Source organism: Prionailurus bengalensis, chromosome D3, assembly GCF_016509475.1.
Source record: "Prionailurus bengalensis isolate Pbe53 chromosome D3, Fcat_Pben_1.1_paternal_pri, whole genome shotgun sequence".
Lineage (NCBI taxonomy): Eukaryota > Metazoa > Chordata > Mammalia > Carnivora > Felidae > Prionailurus > Prionailurus bengalensis.
The window spans coordinates 40,376,173-40,396,827 of NC_057356.1; the positions used below are offsets into that span (position 1 = coordinate 40,376,173).

The 20,655-nt window shown below is 42.4% G+C and overlaps 1 protein-coding gene across 11 annotated transcripts in view; it reads left to right on the top strand.

Moving 5' to 3' along the window:
* Positions 1–20,655, top strand: part of DLGAP1 (DLG associated protein 1) — a 900,656-nt gene that overhangs the window by 860,848 nt on the left and 19,153 nt on the right. For all 11 annotated transcript variants that reach the window (XM_043558382.1, XM_043558383.1, XM_043558380.1 and 8 more), the window contains one exon: positions 10,702–11,123. In XM_043558382.1, coding sequence (XP_043414317.1) covers positions 10,702–11,123 — 422 coding nt within the window. The remainder of the gene's footprint in view (positions 1–10,701; positions 11,124–20,655) is intronic.

Here is a 20,655-nt window from a genome sequence, read left to right on the forward strand (position 1 = left end):
TTAACTACATCCCACAAATTCTGATTATTGTATTTTCATTTTCATTCAGTTCAAAATGTTTCCTAATCTCCTTCTTTGTGTTCATAGTCTTTGTGTTATCTAGCTCACAAATATTTTGAGACTTGCTAAATATCATTTAGTTATTGATTTCTATTTAATTCTATTGTGACCAGACTCTATACTGTATGTCTTGAATCCTTTAAAATTCATTGAGATTTGTGTTGTGGCCCAAAATACTGTCTATCTTGCTAAATAATCTGTGTGTACTTGAAATAAAATGTTATTATGCTATTTTTAAGTGGAGTATTCTATAAATGCCAATTAGGTCAGGTTAGTTTTTTAAATTTCTCTATAAATTTCTGATTTTCTGTCTATACATTCTATCAATTATTGAGAAAGAAATATTGAAACCTCTGACTATAATTGTGAATTTATCTATTTCTCCTTATTGTTCTATCAATTTTTGCTTCATGTATTTTGAAGATCTCTTATTACGTACATAAACATTTAAGATTATTATATCTTCTTGATGAATTGGCTCCTTTATCATTAGGAAACATCCCTCTTTCTCCCTGGCAATATTTTTTTGTTATGAAATCTACCTTGTCTGATATTAAGATAGCAATTGAACATTCTTTTTTTCTCTTTCTTTTTTTTCTTAAGCTCTACACCCAACATGGGATTCAAACTCATGACCCCAAGATCAAGAGTCACATGCTCTACCGAGAATTTTCTTTTCATTAGTGTTAGCATGATGTATCATTTTCATTCTTTCACTTTTAAATTATTCATGTCTTTATAATTAAAGTGGTTTGGGGGGCACCTGGGTGACTCAGTCAATTAAGCGTCCAATTCTTGATTTCGGCTCAGGTCATGATCTCACCATTCGTGAGTTTGAGCCCCATGTTTTGCTCTATGCTGATAGTGCAAAGCCTGCTTGAGATTCGTTCTCCCTCTCTTTCTGCCCCTCCACCGCTCACTCTCTCCCTCTCTCTCTCAAAAATAAGTAAACCTTTTTTTTAAGAAATTTTTAATGGCACGTGGGTGACTCAGTCAGTTAAGTGTCCAACTCTTGATTTCTACTCAGGTCATGGTCTTATCATTCATGAGTTTAAGCCCCACATCAGGCTCTGCACTGGAGTGTGGAACCTGCTTGCAATTCTCCTTCCTTCTCTCTCCACCCTTCCTTCACTTGTACTCTCTTTTTAAAAAATAAATAAATAAACTTCTTTTAAAAAGTGGTTTTTATGGGCAGCATATAGTTAGGTTTTGCTAAAAATTTTTAATCAAATCTCACAACCTCTTCCTTTTCATTGGAATACTTAGACCACTTAAATTTAATGTAATTGTTGATGTGTTTGGGTTTAATTCTGTCAGCTTGTATTTGTTATTTATTATCTCTTCTTTGTCCTATATTCCATTTTTTTCTGCTTTTCTTTGGATTGTCTTTTTATGATTCCATTTTATTCCCTTTGTTTTCTTATTAGCTACAACTTCTATTGTATTTTTTAGTGGTCGCTATAGAGATTATCATGTATATCTTTAATTTATTACAAAAAACCTTCAATGGAAATTAGATCATTTTGTATATAAGAATCTTAAAATAATGTTTCCGTTCCTCTACTAACCACATTAGTGCTATCATTATCAAACATTTTACTTCTACATGTATTAAAAATCCATAATATATTATTTTTGCTTTAAACAGTTATCTTTAACACAATTTAAATAAAAGGGGAAAAAATCCTATTTGTTCACAAAGTTATGATTTCCAGTGTTCTTCATTCCTTTGTGTAGATCCAAATTTCCATCTAGCATCATTTTCCTTACCCTTAAAAGACTTCTTTTAACCTGTCTTATAGTGCATATGTGCTCATGATGACAGCTTACAGCTTTTGTATATCAAGAGTCATTATTTTGTCATTTTAAAAAGATGCTTTTTGAGGGCGCCTGGGTGGCTCAGTCAGTTAAGCATCTGACTTCAGCTCAGGTCATTATCTCATGATTCATGAGTTCGAGCCCCATACCAGGCTCTGTGCTGACAGCTCAGAGCCTGGAGCCTGCTTCAGAGTCTGTGTCTCCCTCTCTCTCTGCCCTTCCCCCACTCACACTCTGCCTCTCTCTCTCTCTCAAAAATAAATAAAAATTTTCTAAAAACTTAAAAAGTAAATTAATTAATTAAAAGATGCATTTTTTTGGTTTTTTTTGTTTGTTTTTTTTTTGGTTGTTTTATTTTTCCAAAGAGGGACAAATATACTCCAGCTGTGGGTAGGTTTCTTACCCCATGCATTCACTGTGGATAAATACTCTATTGAGACCCTGCAAGGATCTCTGGATTCTCTCTGTGCAGTTCTCTCTTCTGCCACACTCTGCCTTGCAAACTCCCACTGCAAGTCCCCTCCTGGGACTCACAGCTATGTCTCATCAAGTCAGGGAGACTAGGGGCGCCTGGGTGGCGCAGTCGGTTAAGCGTCCGACTTCAGCCAGGTCACGATCTCGCGGTCCGTGAGTTCGAGCCCCGCGTCAGGCTCTGGGCTGATGGCTCAGAGCCTGGAGCCTGTTTCCAATTCTGTGTCTCCCTCTCTCTCTGCCCCTCCCCCGTTCATGCTCTGTCTCTCTCTGTCCCAAAAATAAATAAACGTTGAAAAAAAAAAAAAAAGTCAGGGAGACTGCCAGCACCACACAGAGACCCCTCCCTGTGCTGCGGCCTGGACATTTTCTCTGATCAGTCAACACAGGTAATCACTGAACTTGTTTGTTTCCCACATCTCATGATCACTGCTCTTCATTGAAAACACTTGTTTCATATACTTTTCCTTTTTTTTTTTTTAGTTGTTTCAGATAGAAGAATAAATTCAGTCATTCTTACCCCATCTTGGCCAAAAGCAGAAATCGTCCATATATGTTTTATTTAGCCTAAAGTGGGGTAAGCCCTGTTATTGAGCACTACTCTGTGGCTTGAAAGGTCCTGGAATGTATGGGAATGTACTGAAGCTCTGGGGGAAAAATATTCCAGTCAAGAGATCCAGTCTGAAAGTAACTACCTATCTGTCTTTAAAATGTGGGTGTTGGAGGGAGCGCCTGGGTGGCTCAGTGGATTGAGCGTCTGACTTCAGCTCAGGTCATGATCTCACAATTTGTGGGTTTAAGCTCCACGCTGGGCTCTGTGCTGACAGCTCAGAGCCTGGAGCTTGCTTCAGAGTCTGTGTCTCCCTTTCTCTCTCTGTCCCTCCCCCGCTTGTGCTCTCTCTCTTGCTCTCAAAAATAAATAAACATTTAAAAAGTAAAATAAATAAACTGCGGGAGTTGAATATAATTAACATCAATAACCTCTTTTTATGTGTAAGTTCTCAGATTCAACATTCCAGCAGTGTTTCCTCAAATTTAGAGTAGCATCATACATAGATGGAGACTCTTTGCTGAGGTCTAGGTTTAATCTCCTAGATCTTGCCTTCCTGCTTATCGTCATATTTCCCAGGTAGCTGTGTTGCCGTCATAATCTCTAGTTCAGAAATAAGAGAAGTGTGGGTAAGTGTGTGATACAGATTCTGGCTACCTGCCCCTGTTGCAACCCAGCTACCTTTTATGGGGGTAAATATTTATGATATATCTTGGAACAATTATAAAGCGATCATCTTTGGTCTCTAAAACTGAAAATGTTAAGGAGCGGTAGAGGCTTTGATAGTATATACTCTTATTTATTAACAGTGTCAAATTGACAAATTGACATCTGTCTTTAGTGCACAGAGAGAAGCTCCTGGTCTCACAGCACTTTTCTGGAAAGAAAATTCCAAACTGTTATTTTTCTGGTGTGTATATATTTAAATTCTTTTTAAGATTTTATTTTTAAGTAACCTCCATGCCGAATGTGGGGCTCGAACTTACAACCCCAAGATCAAGAGTCACATGCTTCACTGACTGAGCCAACCAGGTGCTCCTTAATATCTTTATCTGTGTCTTTGTAAACTACTTCTTAACTGGCTGGGATCTGTATCTAGAAATCATCCAAGTGAGAGTCAGTGTTACTGTAAGGGCTATTTGTCTTCAGTATCCAGGGGATTAAAGGAGAAAGCTTTTCCTAGAATAAGTGGGTAAGAAATCACTTTGTGACCTCTTTCCTTCCCTCATCAACTCCCCATGGCTGCCTGCCATCCCTTTATTAAATCGATGAAGTTGGGTAACAGTGAATGTCTTGAGCAGGATCTGTGTGTTTGGAGGTGCATGTATGCAAAGGGAAAGCCAAGATCTTTCCATTTATACTTCATTTATGGTATGGGAATGGGAGCAGATGGATACTTGGATGATTTGCATAAAGTCTCTTGTCTTTCTTATCTCCATTTGGTGGAACCATCTCCTTCTCTCCTAGTATACCTTTTGTACATTATGAAATAATACTCAGACCCCCGGGGACACATTTAATGCTAAGGGGAAAAAAATGCGTCGAAATGTGGTCGTGAATGACACCTGCCATTTCGGCAGGTCGGTGAATGCACAGATAGGGTCATAGGCGTTGAAGGAAATTGCCTTCAAGCTATTATGAAAGCTGCCCCCATTTCTCGAAACAAATGTCTCTGTGAATAGGAATAATTCGAGTCTTGTTTTTTCACCAAAATTACCTCTATTTCCAAAATATTCTAAGTTTTAAAATTTTTCCTTGCTTCACACATTAAAGCTCATGGCTTCATAACTGGATGTAACAAGCATGTGCAAAGGTAGTGTTGTTTTCTCTTTCAGCATAAAGTCAACGACTATAAAAGATGCTTCTGACTGTAAATGACTTAAATACATAAACAGTGGGGTTTGTAGTGAGTTGTGACTTTTCAACTAAGCAGGATTTTTTTTATATTTATCTTGAGAGAGAGAGTGTGCATGATTACAGGAGGGACAGAGAGAGAGGGAAAGAGAGAGAATCCCAAGCAGGCTCTGAACTATCAGCACAGAGCCCAAGGCAGAACTCAACTCACAAACCATGAGATCATGACCTGAGCTGAAGTCAGATGCTTTAACAACTGAGCCACCCAGGTGCCCCTCAACTAAGCAAGATGTTAAAACAAGAAGCCAACATTGAGACATCTTCTGACAGCCAGTTCGGGACCACAAACTTAGACTGTTGGCGGTCAAAGACAGCCCTCCTTTGCCAACCTGGAAGCTTGGACCAATTCCCACTGTTCACAGCTTCTTTGGAGTACTACATAGCCTAGGACCCACCCTTGATATTACATTTGGCAAATCACTTCTTTTCCTTGCCAAGTTAACAATACCATGACTTAGCCAAATAGCACTTACAATACACCAGAGTTTGAAAGGTGTGGCATTCATGCATTTCAAATTTTAAAAGCCTGACTCTTGGCATAATTCCTGATAAGCCTCATATATTTTCTCCTCCATTCCTTCCTTCCTTCCTTTTTTCCTCTCTCTCCCCCACCTCCATCTTTCTCCCTCCCTCTTTCCTTCCTCCCTTCCTTCCCTTTTTCTGTCTTCTCTCTCTCCCTCTCTTTGTTTTTCTTTCTTCCTTTTCACATGTTTTTACAGATAATGTAGTTTGCAAAAGAAAAATGATCCTCCAACTCACAAGCCCATGGCCTCCGTTTGACACCAAAATAAGACAGTAAGACGAATAATGAGTGAGACCTCTCAGGCTTTTGTTAGTTACCTGGGGTCAACAGTCAAGGAGTGACCTACTGCTCTGGTTGCTGGGGCGCAGTCAGTTCGAGGATGTTTTGTTGAGACTCCTAACCAAGGTTCCTATAGTGACAGCCCATCAAGAATACTAGCACCTGCCCAGCTGGTACTGAAAGGGGGCTGGCAACATGCCAGGCCCTCAGAAGCTAGCTGATGATCACAAGCCCACTGTCAATACTGTCCGTTTCTTCCCTTTCTTTAATTGGTAAATGCGTTACAAAAGAGGGAGTTTTTACGTAGAAAACTTACTCTGTTTTCCTTTGCTGAAAGAGATCTTCTGGTAAAAGAATGGACATAATGGATTTTGAATAATGAATGGATGCTTGTTTTGAGGTAGTTTTATTTTTTTAATGAATTTTTAAAGATTTTTTTTTTTTTATTAATGCTTATTTATCTTTGAGAGAGAGACAGAGCAGGGGAGGGGCAGAGTGAGAGGGAGGCACAGAATCCAAAGCAGGCTCCAGGCTCCAAGCTGTCAGCACAGAGTCTGATACAGGGCTTGAACTCTTGAACCATGAGATCATGATCTGAGCCAAAGTCAGATGCTTAACCAACTGAGCCTATCCAGGTGCCCCTTGAGGTAGCTTTAAAATCTGTCAATAAGACAGTGCTAACCATCTCAAACGGGGAGCAGGAGGGTCCCTTCCCACTGAATCCGCGACAGGGTTGTATTCCGCCTAGGTTCCTCCATGAGCTGTTCTAACTGGGAAGCTGATCTGATGAGAGAGAATCTCTTTTTTAGCAGGTTTTAATTCTTGATCTCAATCTCCTCTCACCCCCACACCTTTCTTTTGATCTATCTTTTATATAAGGAGACGTCTTGGGTTTTTACATCAGTTAAAGGGTGCCATTTCATAAAATACCCAGATGGTTGCACTTTTGAAGAGTAGCATTTTCAGATCCCACATCTATTCAGCCTTGACAGCAGGCTTAGTGAAGAATGTCTAAAGCCTCCCACAAAGAAAGAACAAACAGCACAGAACTAGTGTTTCTCCCTTTGAAACTAGAGTTAGCCCTGGAAAGCAACCATTATGTGAATGAGAGGGATGAAGAAGATAACCAGAGGCTAGAGGATTCGGTAACAGAATGACTGAGTTCGTCTCCTCCAGATAAGTTTATGGCTTGGGTCTCACACAGTTGAACACCTTGCAAGTCCTGAAGACACTGACTGTGCTTAGGTTTTGTTTTGGTTTGTTTGTTTGTTTTGCTCGTGACTTAACTTTATTTAAATGCAGTCCCATCATGTACCATCTTTGTATTGATTTCTATGTGCAGAAAAGTCACTGTGAGGGGATGGGCAGCAGAAAATCCTCCTATTACACGTATAAATGTGTTTCAGAGAAAGTGCACAAAGTAACAGCAGAGTGAATGTGACCAAGTGACTTTCCCCTTGCTGTCCCAAACAGACAGGGTATTGTGTCCCATACTGGTTGATCCAGTCTTTGGTTTCATGGTTTCCTGCTCCTTAGGTCAGAATATTGGCCGGTCCTTTACAGAAGTTGTCATGATTACACATTGTGCCTTCAGGGCATGAAGTACTAAGAAGCTTTACGACTGGCATTGTAGGTTTGGAAATGGCAAGCCCCTGGGGTCAGCTTATGGGTTTATACCACCTCTCAGCAACCGATCTCTTTTTTTTTTTTTTTAACGTTTATTTATTTATTTTTGAAAGGGATAGACAGAGAGCAAGCAGGGGAGGGGCAGAGAGAGAAAAGAGAGAATCCCAAGCAGGTTCCACGCTGTCAGTGCAGAGCCCAACTAGGGCTCAGACCCACAAACTGCAAGATCCTGACCTGAGTGGAAAGAGTATTGGACGTTCAAACCAGTGAGCCACTGTGTTTTTAAAAATACAGAAATTCACCCAACGACTCCTTTTGTGTTCCTATCAAAATTCGAAAACAGCCATAACAACTTCATTGTGCTCTTCACTCAGAAGGAACTTTGCACTTGAAAGACATGAAACGTTTTGCAGAGCAGAACATTCTTTGAAAGCTCTGGGTGGAAGAAAGCACTTGCTTAAGGAACTTAATTGAGAGAAACAGGGCAGCCGGTACAGGGCTGCCTGAGTTCAAAGGCACCGCTTTTAATCCCAAACCTTTTTAATTTTCCTTAACTTTTATTTCTTTCTGGGTGACTAAACTGCAAACTTCTACTCATCTACTGCCAAGTAATTTTTCTTAAGAAGGTGGATACTTTACAGGATTCAGAGCCAGGAGCCCTCTATCAGGAATGCTGGTGGTATGGTTTTGTGTAGGTAAAAACAGAGGCACAGGAGAGGTCACTCCGTTTTGTGTGTGGAACAGACTCTGTCTCTGGCAAGTTTGCTGCGATTGAGAAAAAAATAAGGCACTTCTTTAAGTCTGGAAAATGCAGTGCCTCTGGCAATACATGATCTTGGAGAGTGAAGCCCAGTGTTCTCATAGTTGAGATTTGGTGTTAGTAGAACAGCCAGACTGCAAGTTGACTTGCAATGTCAACTGTTGCAAGGAGAGGCATCCAATTCACACACCTGCGTCTGCAAAGAAAGCTGAGCTTCAGGAGATGACATTTAACATTCAGGGGGATGAATAAGAAGAATGCAGAAAAGGCCGACTGCAGCCAAGACGTAAGTGGCTATTGGAAGAATCACGTGAGCAAAACTGTTCTTCCTTTCGCTCCAGTACAAGACATCTGTACCATGGCTTTTAGACTTTCACACTATGCGATTCTTTTTTTGGCCCATTTGAGAGTTAAGGATCTTATAAAATGACCAGCTAAAATACCTTCAACAGAAGTAATTTCTTGAAAACAGCAAATAATGAGATGGGCCAGCTTTTTTTTTGACTGGTCTACCTTCATAAAATGAGTGGCCAGAATCACACCATATTTGATTACGCTGATCATCCTAACAACTAACACAGATCAATAGTGCAGCCACCTTTTTTTCTAAAGCTTTATTTTCTAGGGGAAAACAATGGATTTGTTGTGATGCAAAACAGTACGGTAGATCCTCAAAAAATTAAAAATAGAATTACTGTATGATACAGTAATTTCTCTTCTGGGTTTATACGCAAAACAATGGAAAACTCAGTCTCAAAGAGATATTTGTACACTCATGTCCAAAGAAGCATTATTCAAAATAGCCAAAAGGTGGAAGCAACCCGTGTCCATCTACAAATGAATGGATAAACAAAATGTGGTATATACAGAAAACGGAGTATCATTCAGCCTTAAAAAGGAAGGAAATTCTGACATATGTTATAGCATGGAAGAAGCTTAAAGACATTTTGCTACATGAGGGGCGCCTGTGGCTCAGTCAGTTTAGCGTCCAAATGTTGGTTTAGGCTCAGGTCATGATCTCACAGTTTGTGATTTCGAGCCCCACCTCAGGCTCTATGCTGACAGCTGCCTGGAATTCTCTCTCTCCCCCTCTCTCCCTCCCTTCCCCCTCTCTCTCTCTATCAAAACTAAACTGTAAAAAAAGGCATCACGCTAGGTGAAACAATCCAGTCCTAAAAGGACAAATACAGTATGGGTCCACTTATATGAGAGAGCTAGAGAAGTCAAATTCCATAGAGACAGAAAGTAGAATGGTGGTTGACACAGGCTGGGAGGAAGGGGCCGAGGGGAGCTGTTTAATGGGTACAGTTTCAACTGAGAAAGCTGAAAACATTCTGGAGACGCATGATGGTAATGGTTGCACAACAACGTGAATGTACTTAATGCCACTGAACCACACACTTAAAAATGGTTTAAGTAGCAAATTTTATGTTATGTATATTTTTTCACAATAAAAAATAAATAAAAATATTAGATCAAGAGGTCACCTTAACAAAAGAGTCCTGGGGCACCTGAGTGGCTCAATTGGTTAAGCATCTGACTTCCGCTCAGGTCATGATCTCACAGTTTCTGAGTTCGAGCTCACATTAGGCTCTTTGCTGTCAGTGGCTGAACCCTCTTGGATCCTCTGTCTCCCTCTCTCTGCCCCTCCCCTGCTCTCTCTCTCTCAAAAATAAACAAACAATTAAAAAAAAAAAGTACAGAGTAGGCAACAGGCACATGACGCTGCCTTCAGCAGACTTACTTATATTCTCTGCCATTGTTGCCTGCCTGCTCTAAGAGCTAATGAAGTTTTTTGTAAGTGTTTTAAATTACTTCAGGCCCACACCTCCCCTTGCCCCTTGTCTGAGAAAGAATTCACTGGTCCTCTCTTCTTCTCCACCCCTCCCACCTTCCATACGCCCTCACCTTCATTGTCAGGGTCAACTAGAGATGTCAGAGCCATCTGGTTGAAAACCACCGATTACATGAATATCCTTATAAAATGCTCAGACTGAATCTGCGAACAGGTTGTCTTGTATCCTCTTGGTACAAGGACTGTGGGAAGGGAAATTAAAGGTGCAGAGGAGAATGGTACCAGAGAACTCTAGAACTGTGAGCTGATTTTGCCCCAAAGGCTTTGTGTCAAATGGTAATAATGACCTTTCGATCAAGAGACAGGTGAATGAGTCCTCACCAGGGGAAGGAGTTTTAATTTTAAGAGGAACCTAATGACATTTTGGTTTGCTTTCAGAAAGTCTTACTTCGTAAACGCTGTCCCTAGAAAAAAAATGTGGTTATGCAGGATTCACAATAGGCTTGGACCAGGTTGGGTTGCTTTTGTTTCCTGGATTTTTAAGCAAATTATGCAGAATTCTTTCCTTACCCCTCAGCAACCTGAATATCAGAATTCGAGCCATCCCAGCTTTGTGGAGGAAGTTGGACTCTGGACATTTTGCTGGCTTTCACAGCTACACACATTGCTTCTAACATTTCTCTAGAGATGCTTTAATATTGTATTGAACAAAAATGAGAGAGCCATGATACGTATATAAGAGCTATCGCAACGGATATGCTTGTGTCAAGGGCCTACCCCCCCCCTGCCCCCCGCCAGACTGAGAGGGTAGGACCCCCTGCTGCCATACCCATGAAGAAAAGTAGAAATGCTCTCGCTTCGAGAAATAGCCTTGAACTCAATCTTCCTTTCTCCATTCCTCCAAGCTTCCGCAGGTTCACTCGATCCAACAGCGTGACGACAGCGGTACAGGCCGACCTGGACTTCCACGATAATCTGGAAAACTCTCTGGAGTCTATAGAGGACAATTCGTGCCCCGGCCCAATGGCCAGACAGTTCTCCCGGGACGCGAGCACCTCCACCGTCAGCATCCAGGGCTCAGGAAACCACTACCACGCCTGCGCAGCCGACGACGACTTCGATGCGGATTTTGACCCTTCGATTCTGCCTCCCCCGGATCCCTGGATTGACTCGATCACCGAAGACCCCCTGGAGGCCGTCCAAAGGTCGGTGTGCCACCGGGACGGCCACTGGTTTCTGAAGCTCCTCCAAGCAGAGCGGGACCGCATGGAAGGGTGGTGCCAGCAGATGGAGCGAGAAGAGCGGGAAAACAACCTGCCGGAAGACAGTAAGTAACGCCCGCTGCGCACTCCGCACTTCCGGCGCTCGCGCGCGGGCTGAGCGGCGTCTTTAGGCTTGGCGTTCCCTTCCCTGCCGGTTCCGGTGTCCGGCCCTGCAGCTCCGCACCCCGCCGCCGGACTGGGTGGGACCGCTGGGCCATTCCGGCTGAGCGTCCAGATGCCCCGCGCTGCACGATAAAAAGAAACCGGCTGGGCGGGTGTAACACCTTCGCCAGCTCCAGCCCATGCCCTCTAGCTCTAGATCTCTTCTCTGAAAAGTACCAAGCTCAACGGGGGGGGGCAGCTCGAATTCCTACAACCGCTTCTCTTTCCCAAGAGGATCCTGAAATGGGTGCTGATTCTTAAGGGATTGACAGTAATTCTGACGAGTGGCCAGGGTCACCGGTGCAGGTGCACTGGGCATTTATAATCTCACAGTTTTATTACTTTCCGTAACGTAGGATATGAAAACAAGGCCGATAATGCATAGGCCAGTAGGGACCAGGCTTATTCAGATTCATAAGCCCGTTTAGCATGCACTTTCATTGGTTTTAGGAAGGCAAACCCTCAGCCACTAAGTTAACACAAATTTCAACGTAACGGGTTAAAGTAAATGATGGATAAATAAATGATGGGGGCCGTGCACACTGTTATTCTCAAACTTGGCTTTTTAACACAATAATTCCTATTAACAAATGACAACAAGGGGCGCCTGACTGGCTGAGTCCGTAGAGCATGGACTGTTGATCTCAGTGTCTTGAGTCCAAGCCCCTCATTGGGCATAGAGCTTACGTTAAACACACACACACACACACACACACACACACACACACAATTGACAAAATGACCAGGTTACCTCAATTCTAAGGCATGTTTTCCACATTTTTAACAATTCTGAAATTAGGATATAGTTTATAATCAGCGTGTATTTCAGTGTTGTGTGTTTATTTTCCTCTGAAAAACAATTATCAAATGAATGGTGGATCCTCCAACTGATGATATTTTTGAATCAAAGAAATTTAGGCATTTAGGGGTAAGCATTTAAGCCTATCTTCATTTTTGCGTGGGAACTACCTAGAAGAGTATTGTTATGATGTGACTTTTTAGACCTATTTTTTATTTTATTTTTTTTTTAATTTTTTTTTTCAACGTTTATTTATTTTTGGGACAGAGAGAGACAGAGCATGAACGGGGCAGGGGCAGAGAGAGAGGGAGACACAGAATCGGAAACAGGCTCCAGGCTCTGAGCCATCAGCCCAGAGCCCAACGCGGGGCTCGAACTCCCGGACGGCGAGATCGTGACCTGGCTGAAGTCGGACGCTTAACCGACTGCGCCACCCAGGCGCCCCTAGACCTATTTTTTAAATCATTTCACTTTTTCTCATAAAAAATATAAAACATGCACAAAAGTAGAGAGTTTAGTACAATGTACCTATCACCCAACGCCACTGGCCAGCCTCATTTTCTTATCTTCCCCCATTAGTCATTTTTGCTGGATTATCTTAAAGAAAGTCCAAAGCATTGTGGCACATTACTATGTACCCACTGATAAGGATTTTTTTTACATAATCATCATACATTATCATCCCTAATAAACATATCAATAATTTCTTTATAATTAGACCTTGAGCCTATGTCTAATTGTGGTAAATAGACTTACTAAATGAACCAAACTAATTGTGTCACGAGGCAGTGAGTTTTCCATCAAGGAAGTATTTTTTATGAAAACTGAGTCTGGAAAAGAATAATTAGCAGACTGTGGGATTTCCTCCCTGTGTCTTGCTCTCAGCTCTTCTCTGCATTCATTCCTCTTGCCTCAACCCTATCAACTGGCTGACTAGCTTATTTGTTGCCTTGATGAGCAGATTAGAAAACCCGTAAGTAGGTTTCTGAAACGTTCCTCATGTTGTAAGTGCAAACAACTTAGCAGTGGAAGAGTAATCTCCTTGACAGTTGCCCCTAACCATTGATGTCACTCCAGGCTCACCTGAATATTGATCCACAAGCAGAATTAGCTTTTTGCCCTGGTGACAGGAGGAGACGGCACCACCCAGCAGCAATGGATGGGGTGGGTTTCAGTAAGGAAGTCTTAGCAGTAACATCTTCCTCCCTTCTTTTCCCTTGGTGGCTATACCCAGAGTTGATTAGATTTTCCTAGGAAAAATGCTGGTGTCTAAGGAGCAACAGCCTCTGACGTATTTATTGCTCAACAGAACAAGCTAATTTTCAGATTTCGGTGCATTCATCTCATTAGTTCAGGACTCATTCTAGCTTCCTGGTTGACTTCCTATAGGACCCAGGAAAGTCACTCATGTGTTTTCTTCCCATCTAAGACTGGATCTACTTCTCTCAACCCAGCTTTATAGTGATGCACAAGGACAGTCATGGTATAACGATTTAGGAAAATCTTCTTCAACACTAAAGGAGCCCTGACAACAAGTTACCACGTTTTGATACAAACACATGTATTTGAAAGGTGACAATCTTGTCAGAAAACCAGGTTCTCATTGTGTGTTCAGGATCAAAGAGAAGCATTTCGTATTTTGAAATGTGCACTCTTGGAAAAGTCCCAAAGTAATGAACATGAAGGAGCAACCCATTTATTCACTGTTACAGAATTTTACTTCACGTGTTACTTAAAGCACTGATTTATAAATAGAATTTAGCAAATCCATTCCTTAGGAAGGTATTTTGCTATAATGAGATTTCTTCTAAAGAATAAAAACTGCTGTCTTTGTCCCTGAAGATCCCACCATTAATAAGCTATACTCCTTACGGACATTTTCTTCGCAGTAGAGGTACATTTTATCAAATCTCCACTTTATTTTGCAAGGTTGCTGCCTGGGGGGAGGTGTGAGGGTCATGGTTGCAGAACAGACAAAGATAACTAGGGGTGGGAGTATTTCTTGGTACTTTCTTTTAAAAGTACTCAGCTGGATAAATTAGTCTTAGATGGCAAGTATGCGGTGAAACCTGCTTCACTGGGGAGTGTGTCTTCCTTCCTCGTTTGAAACATATGTTAATATCAGAAACCCCTTCTCTAATTAAAAATAGTTACACTCAGCAGCAATAAATAGAACAGAACAGTGGAGGTGATGGTCTGAGTTCTGTCTGCTCAGCGTCCACTGTCCCTTGGACCAAGGTCCCTAACAACCCCCGATCTCAAAAAAATCCTAAGATTTCTAGAATACAGTTTGAAAGCCAATGGTCTGTAGTGAGGAGTCCAAATTATTAGTTTTTTTAATATAACTTTATAACTTTAGGTCAAACAACTAACACAAAGTTTAGATGAAAATGCCTTTATGCATGCTTTTGTAAATGTACAAAACTGATTCAAATCCATAACATCTATTCATATAAGCCCATCTCGCCTACAAAATATGGCTCTCCCTTCAAGTCTCAGCTTGGGCCTCACCTTCTGGAAGTCTTTGCGGAATGCCTCCCCTCAGGCTGAGTTGGGTGTGTCTCCCTCGTGATTCCATAATAGCCTGTATATCTGTCTATCAGCTCTTTCCAACATTATTTTACAGCAGTCTATGTGTCTCTCTCCTCCACTGAAAAATGAGCTGAGGACAGAAATTATTCTTATCTCATTCATCTTTATAGACACTGCCCTTCTGGTGGTTCCTGGTACATAGGAGGGGATCAGTGAATATGTTTTTGGTCTGGGAAATATTTTGGAAATTCTGTGTTACAAAAGTATTTTACTTTGCAAAATGTTTGTTCTTCAGTAGTTACAGAATTTTCAATGAGTAATTAGAAGTCGTTGTTGCCAAAAGTAGGAAGGGGGCGGGGGGATCCTTGGTGAGATAAAGAGCCCTGCCGATCAGAACAAGGGTTTGGCAGAGGGAGAGGAACACCTGGCATAGAAATGGTAGAACCCGGGGTGCCTGGATGGCTCAGTCAGTTGAGCGTCCGACTTCAACTCAGGTCACGATCTCACGGTCCGTGAGTTCAAGCCCTGCGTCGAGCTCTGGGCTGATGGCTCGGAGCCTGGAGCCTGCTTCCGATTCTGTGTCTCCCTCTCTCTCCGCCCCTCCCCCATTTATCCTCGATCTCTCTCTGTCTCAAAAATAAATAAACGTTAAAAAAATTAAAAAAAAAAAAAAAGAAATGGTAGAACCCTTCTGTGTCGGTCAGCAGGATGATCTGGAGGAATCCTGTATGTCCTGTCCAGTTCTTGGGATGTGATTCCATTCGACAAGCACTTGCAAGCTTTATCTTTCAGGCCCAGGAGCTTCAATTCACCAGCATTCCAGAATTCTGAATAGTGCAGAGGTAACTCCACATGCCCAGGTCAAAGAGTCGCCAATTCCAAAGGAGGCAAATCCAAATCAGTGAGGGTCTGACCAGACAGCCATAGCCACCCTCCATGGGAAGAAGGGAGAACAGAAGCACATGAAAGAATATTCATCTTGTCCTTACAATACCCCGGGCAATGGGCTGGACACTGACAGGTGTTTTATTTGCCCTCAAAACAGCTCTCTGGCAGTATCTTGTCCAAGGTCACAGAACACAGAAGTGTCTGATGGAACAGATACAACATGAATAACATTTGACAAGATAATGATACTCTTGTGTGTCACTCAGTGCTGTCCTCTAAAGCTCTCCATACATATCTGTCCCTCGCTCCTTGGCAACCACAATTCTGTTCTGATAACTGGGACCGGAGCTGCGGAGAGCCTTTGTTTTACGCATTCTCTAATTTAACCTTTTCTTTTTTTATAAGAGGCTCAGTGAGGAAGAGAGGCCAAGCCTGTCTGGTAGGCACAGCCAATTTCTGAGTAACCAGCTTTAAAAAAAAATCTGTGTACATCCAGAAAAATAGCTTTGACAAATGAGTCAAGCCCAGATATATCTGTCTCTTGGCCAAGCCACCTTATGTGTTCTTTGGGTCCCGTACAAGGCGGTACATTCAGGGTACATGACGAAGGTGGCTCTCTGACAAATCCCTTCCAGGATACGTAGTCTTCAAAAGCATCATGGAAGTGTAAGTAGAATAGAGCGAGAGAAAGGAAGACTCGGACCATACTTGCTTAATTTATTTTCTGAGGCACTGGAATGATCCCAATTCTTAAATACTCAAAAATGTTTGGTGGATATACTTAATGCCTCTGAACTGTACACTTAAAAATGGTTCAGGGGCGCCTGGGTGGCTCAGTCAGTTGAGCATCTGACTCTCGATTTAGGTCATGATCTCATGGTCATGGCTCCGGGCCCTGCATGGGGCTTGGCGCTGGGCGTGGAGCCTGCTTGGGATTCTCTTTCTCCCTCTCTCTCTCTGCTCCTCCCTTGCTTGTGTATGGAAGGAAGGAAGGAAGGAAGGAAGGAAGGAAGGAAGGAAGGAAGGAAGGAAGGAAGGAGAGGAAGGGGAGGAGGAAAGAAGGAAGGAAGGAAGGAAGAAAGAAAGAAAGAAAGAAAGAAAGAAAGAAAGAAAGAAAGAAAGTGGGAGGGAGAGAATGGTTGAAATGGTAGGTCTGATGTATATTTTATCACACACAAAAAATCCCACCCTCCCTTCCAAAAAAAGCCTACAGCAGCTGAAGGTACTAGAATAAGCTACCTATCATCACATTCACAGTCATCAGGCTCATAAGAATATAAGGTATTTTTGTTACATTTTGTTTAAATGTAAAATACATGGCGTTCCTGGGGGATAAAAAAGAAGTTGGAAACAGAACCTTCTCACTCAATGGGAACGTGAGGTATAGATGCAGGGTGGCGTAGTTGCAGTAATGTTTCTTGATTAGAGAGTTAAAAAAAGAAAGGAACCATCCGATTTTAAATACTTTTTCAGTTCTCAATTATTTTATGATGCCATTATCCTGAGTCTGACAGCTGCTTCCTAGGGACATTGTTTTTGGCATTCCAGGACTGGAAAGCACTTTCCTGGTTTACCTGAAGCGGTTAAACGCGCACGACCAAGGGCGGCATGAGAAAAGGCATTTGTGGTTGCCTGGTAGTGTCGTGTTATCTTTGAAAAGCGTAACTATAAATTCTCTGGGTGTGTGGAGCTATTATGTTCCCTGATAAAATGAAAGCAGAGCGAGGACTTTCGTTCCTGTTTCCAATGTTCATCCCTAACAGCCCATTGTGGGGTTTGGGGCTTGGTAACAAAGTAATGAAAATCTGCAGTGAGTGAGGTTTCCTCCAAGCCCTGGCAGCTGACAGAATGCTTGTTCCCCCAGCTCTTGAAGTAAAATGATACAAGCTTTTCTCAGACAATGAAGCCCTTGTGTGGAACAGCTGTCTCGGGGAGATGGCTCAGTGCTATTTGACAGTGGCTTGTATGTTACATAGATACGTCTGGTATTATCTGACCGGGAATGAAATGGCCAGATGGAACCAAACGCTCCCGACTAGGAATGCAGTCTAGCAATGTGGGTTAAAAACAGAGGCTCGGGTTTCAGCGGCCCTACGATGAAATACTGGTTGATTGTACTTGGAAATCTATCTTTGCCTCCTGAATTGTGGACAACTTATATGTGGAATTTTCAGGCTTTATCTGAAATAAACTGATAAACCTAGAGCGTGTGCAGGAGGCAGATTAATTCCACTTTAATTTTGCCTGGTAACAGCATCCAAGTTAGTGAAACTTGGCCTTGGGTCCCCCAGAAGGCTTGTGAGCCTTGGCAGCAAATGCGGGGCTGGAAATGAAACCTGAAAAGGGGTTTGCCTGGTTTCAGGTTGAGTTACGGAAGCTGTGCACAGTCATCGCTATGACCGTCTATCAGTGCCATCACCAGGGTTACTCTGCCCAGGTGCCTGTGTTGTGTCCCGGCAGCCTGTGGGTGGCAAACAGAGAAGCTCTCTCTCTGATTTCTGCAACTCATCTGCCTCAAGCCTTATGTATTTCTAAGCAGGACGAGGTGGGTGTATTCTAGCTCCTTTCTATTTTATTCTCATCTTACTTTTGAAGTGACCTTCAAAAATTCCCCCCCTGCCCCAGGATCCCCCCACACACACCCATACACATATATGCATGTGCGAGCACATATGTGCACACACACACACACACACACACACACACACCCTGCATAGCCTCTTTTTTAAGGTCTGGCCACCCTGAAATTAGTGACCGCAGAGGAAGTGGCAGTAATGAAAAGGAAATCGTGTATAATGTGCCTTATGTTTAACCTTCTGGAATGCTCAGTTCAGTTTGCTCTGCACAGCACTGGGCACAAAGAAGAAGGTTTGGGTGCCAGAAGGACATTACAGAGCATCCTTTTGTGGGTGTGTTGCACTGGGAGTGGTCTCAGGGCTGAGGAGGGTGCTGAGGCATGGAGAGGTGGAGTGTGTGACCTGCAATGATCTTCTGTTCTCTAGGCCAGTGGGATTCCATCATTCCAGACTGCCTCTGTGCTGCAGAGAAGCAGGGATTCCAGAGAGGGACTGAGGCAAGATCTCTGATGGTTTTCTCTAACAACAACTATTCATGTGGGATATAATTGCAATGGACTTCAAACACAGCATTCAGTTCTTTTCTTCTGTGTTACCAAGAGAAACGTTTTATAATTTCATTCTATTCCGTTTTCAAAGGCTCAAGAACTATATTTTTCTATGGGATGTGTATACTGCTATTATTTCATGGCTGTTGTAAATCGAGATATGGGTTGAAGTATAACCATCGTTTACGAGTAAGACTCTTGGATTATGAACTGGGAGAAAAAAATAAAGTTAGCTGAGCTTTTGAAAACTTGCTCTTTACAAACAAAGCAATATTTTCTTCCATGTTTTAACCCTTTGGAAGCTTTTAGCTTATGAGACTATTTCTACTTGAGAATTCTCTATTCATTATTCCCTGAGTTTTGGCTCCTTTTAAAAAAAAAAAAAAAAAAAAAAAAAAAAAGAAGCATTCTTGTAAAATGCCGAGCAAGCACTGTCAGCCAGGAATGAAACAGATCCATGTTTTCTATGGAGACCTTTTGTTGACAGCAGGTCTGGATCACAAATGTGTTTGAGAAGCAGCTGGGCAATTGGTTGGAGAAATTCTTTTCAGGGAGGACACATTTGTAAATAAGAATGTCTCTACATGAATAATCCCAACTTGAAATCACACAGATTTGGTGTGACAAAGCCACATAAATTTCAAGTAAGTGGGTGGATCCACTTTTTACAAATTCCTTTTCCCTCTTCATCCCTAAAATCTACAACGTTGGGGGTGGGGGAGAAGCCAGGTGAGTGAAAAGAAGTCAGAAGTTGAGGATAAGGAGGTTTAATTCATCCACAGACACATTCATCTTATTCCAGATGGCTTGGCTCTTCCAGCCTAAATCGGCCCAAATAGTGTTGTAAACAGAAACCCAAAAGGAATAATAGCCCAGCTAAGACTATATTAGCTAATTAATTAGTCAGGACTGTAACTTAAAAAGTGATGCCAGACATGGTCAAAACCTTAAAGAATCAGCATGTGTAAGGTCTGGAATGCTGCAGCTAATTTGTTTTTCTAGTTAACAAAGACTTTGTAGATGAGTCTATTAGTTTCAAAACTTATTCCTTGAACAGGACACCAAGAATTACATGGGCACAGTCCGTGCCATTTGAAGGGCTTGAGGTCTGGGGCGCCTGGGTGGCTCAGTCAGTTGAACATGCTGCTGTCAGATCCTCTGTCCCCCTCTCTCTCTGCCCCTCCCCCACTTGTGCTCTCTCAAAAATAAATAAAACATTTAAAGAAAAAAAGGAAGGCTTGAGGTCTGGTTAGAGAGTCAGACATATAAATAGATCATGCTGGAAAGAATGTGGGAAGGGCAGAGACAGCTCTCTGCATGGGAATCTGAGGAGCAGTGGGGAGCGAGAGGGGAAAGAGGATAGGGCTTTCTGGAGGAGGTACACCTGAGCAGGGTGGGGGCTGGGGGGGAAGGGCTAGCGTAGGAGGCATCCTCAGCTTGGTGTTTAGCTTGAGCAAGGGCTTCGAGAAGAGAGACAGCTTTTGAATTTGGGCAACTGGTGACCCAGAGCACTGAAAGGGTGGGCAGAGGTAAGGCTGAACAGGTGGGCCATGCCTGCAAGCCCACTGAAGAAAGTTACCTGCTTACCCCATGGATGATAGGGAGCCATGGAAAAGCCCCTCTAGTTCCCCTAATGAAACCAGACCTCCAAGACTGGCATCCACACTGTGGATGGCCTTGTAGCCCTAATGATAATCAACTTGGGAATCCTGAGGGAAACATGGATTTGGGGAGACAAGAGGCATTGAGTGGATACTTAGATATGGGGGGGCTGATATACACTGGAGTTATAAATTTGGGACACATAAACAAATTTCCAAAATAGCTGAAACCATGAGAATGATGAGCCCCTTCAAGGGGGATCAGGGAAGTGGGCTCAGGACTGAATTTTGTGTTCAGCATCTACAAGGTAAAGAGGGAGAGCCCTAAGGAACAAGGAATGCAGCGTCAGAGCCAAAGACTGCATGTGGGAGCCTTTGGGCCAAATGAAGAGATACCCAGAAGAATAAGGAGTTAGGACTTCAACATTTGAATGTTGGGAGCACACAATGCAGTCCAGGACAAGGAAGAAGAGGAATTTTATATTAGCTGG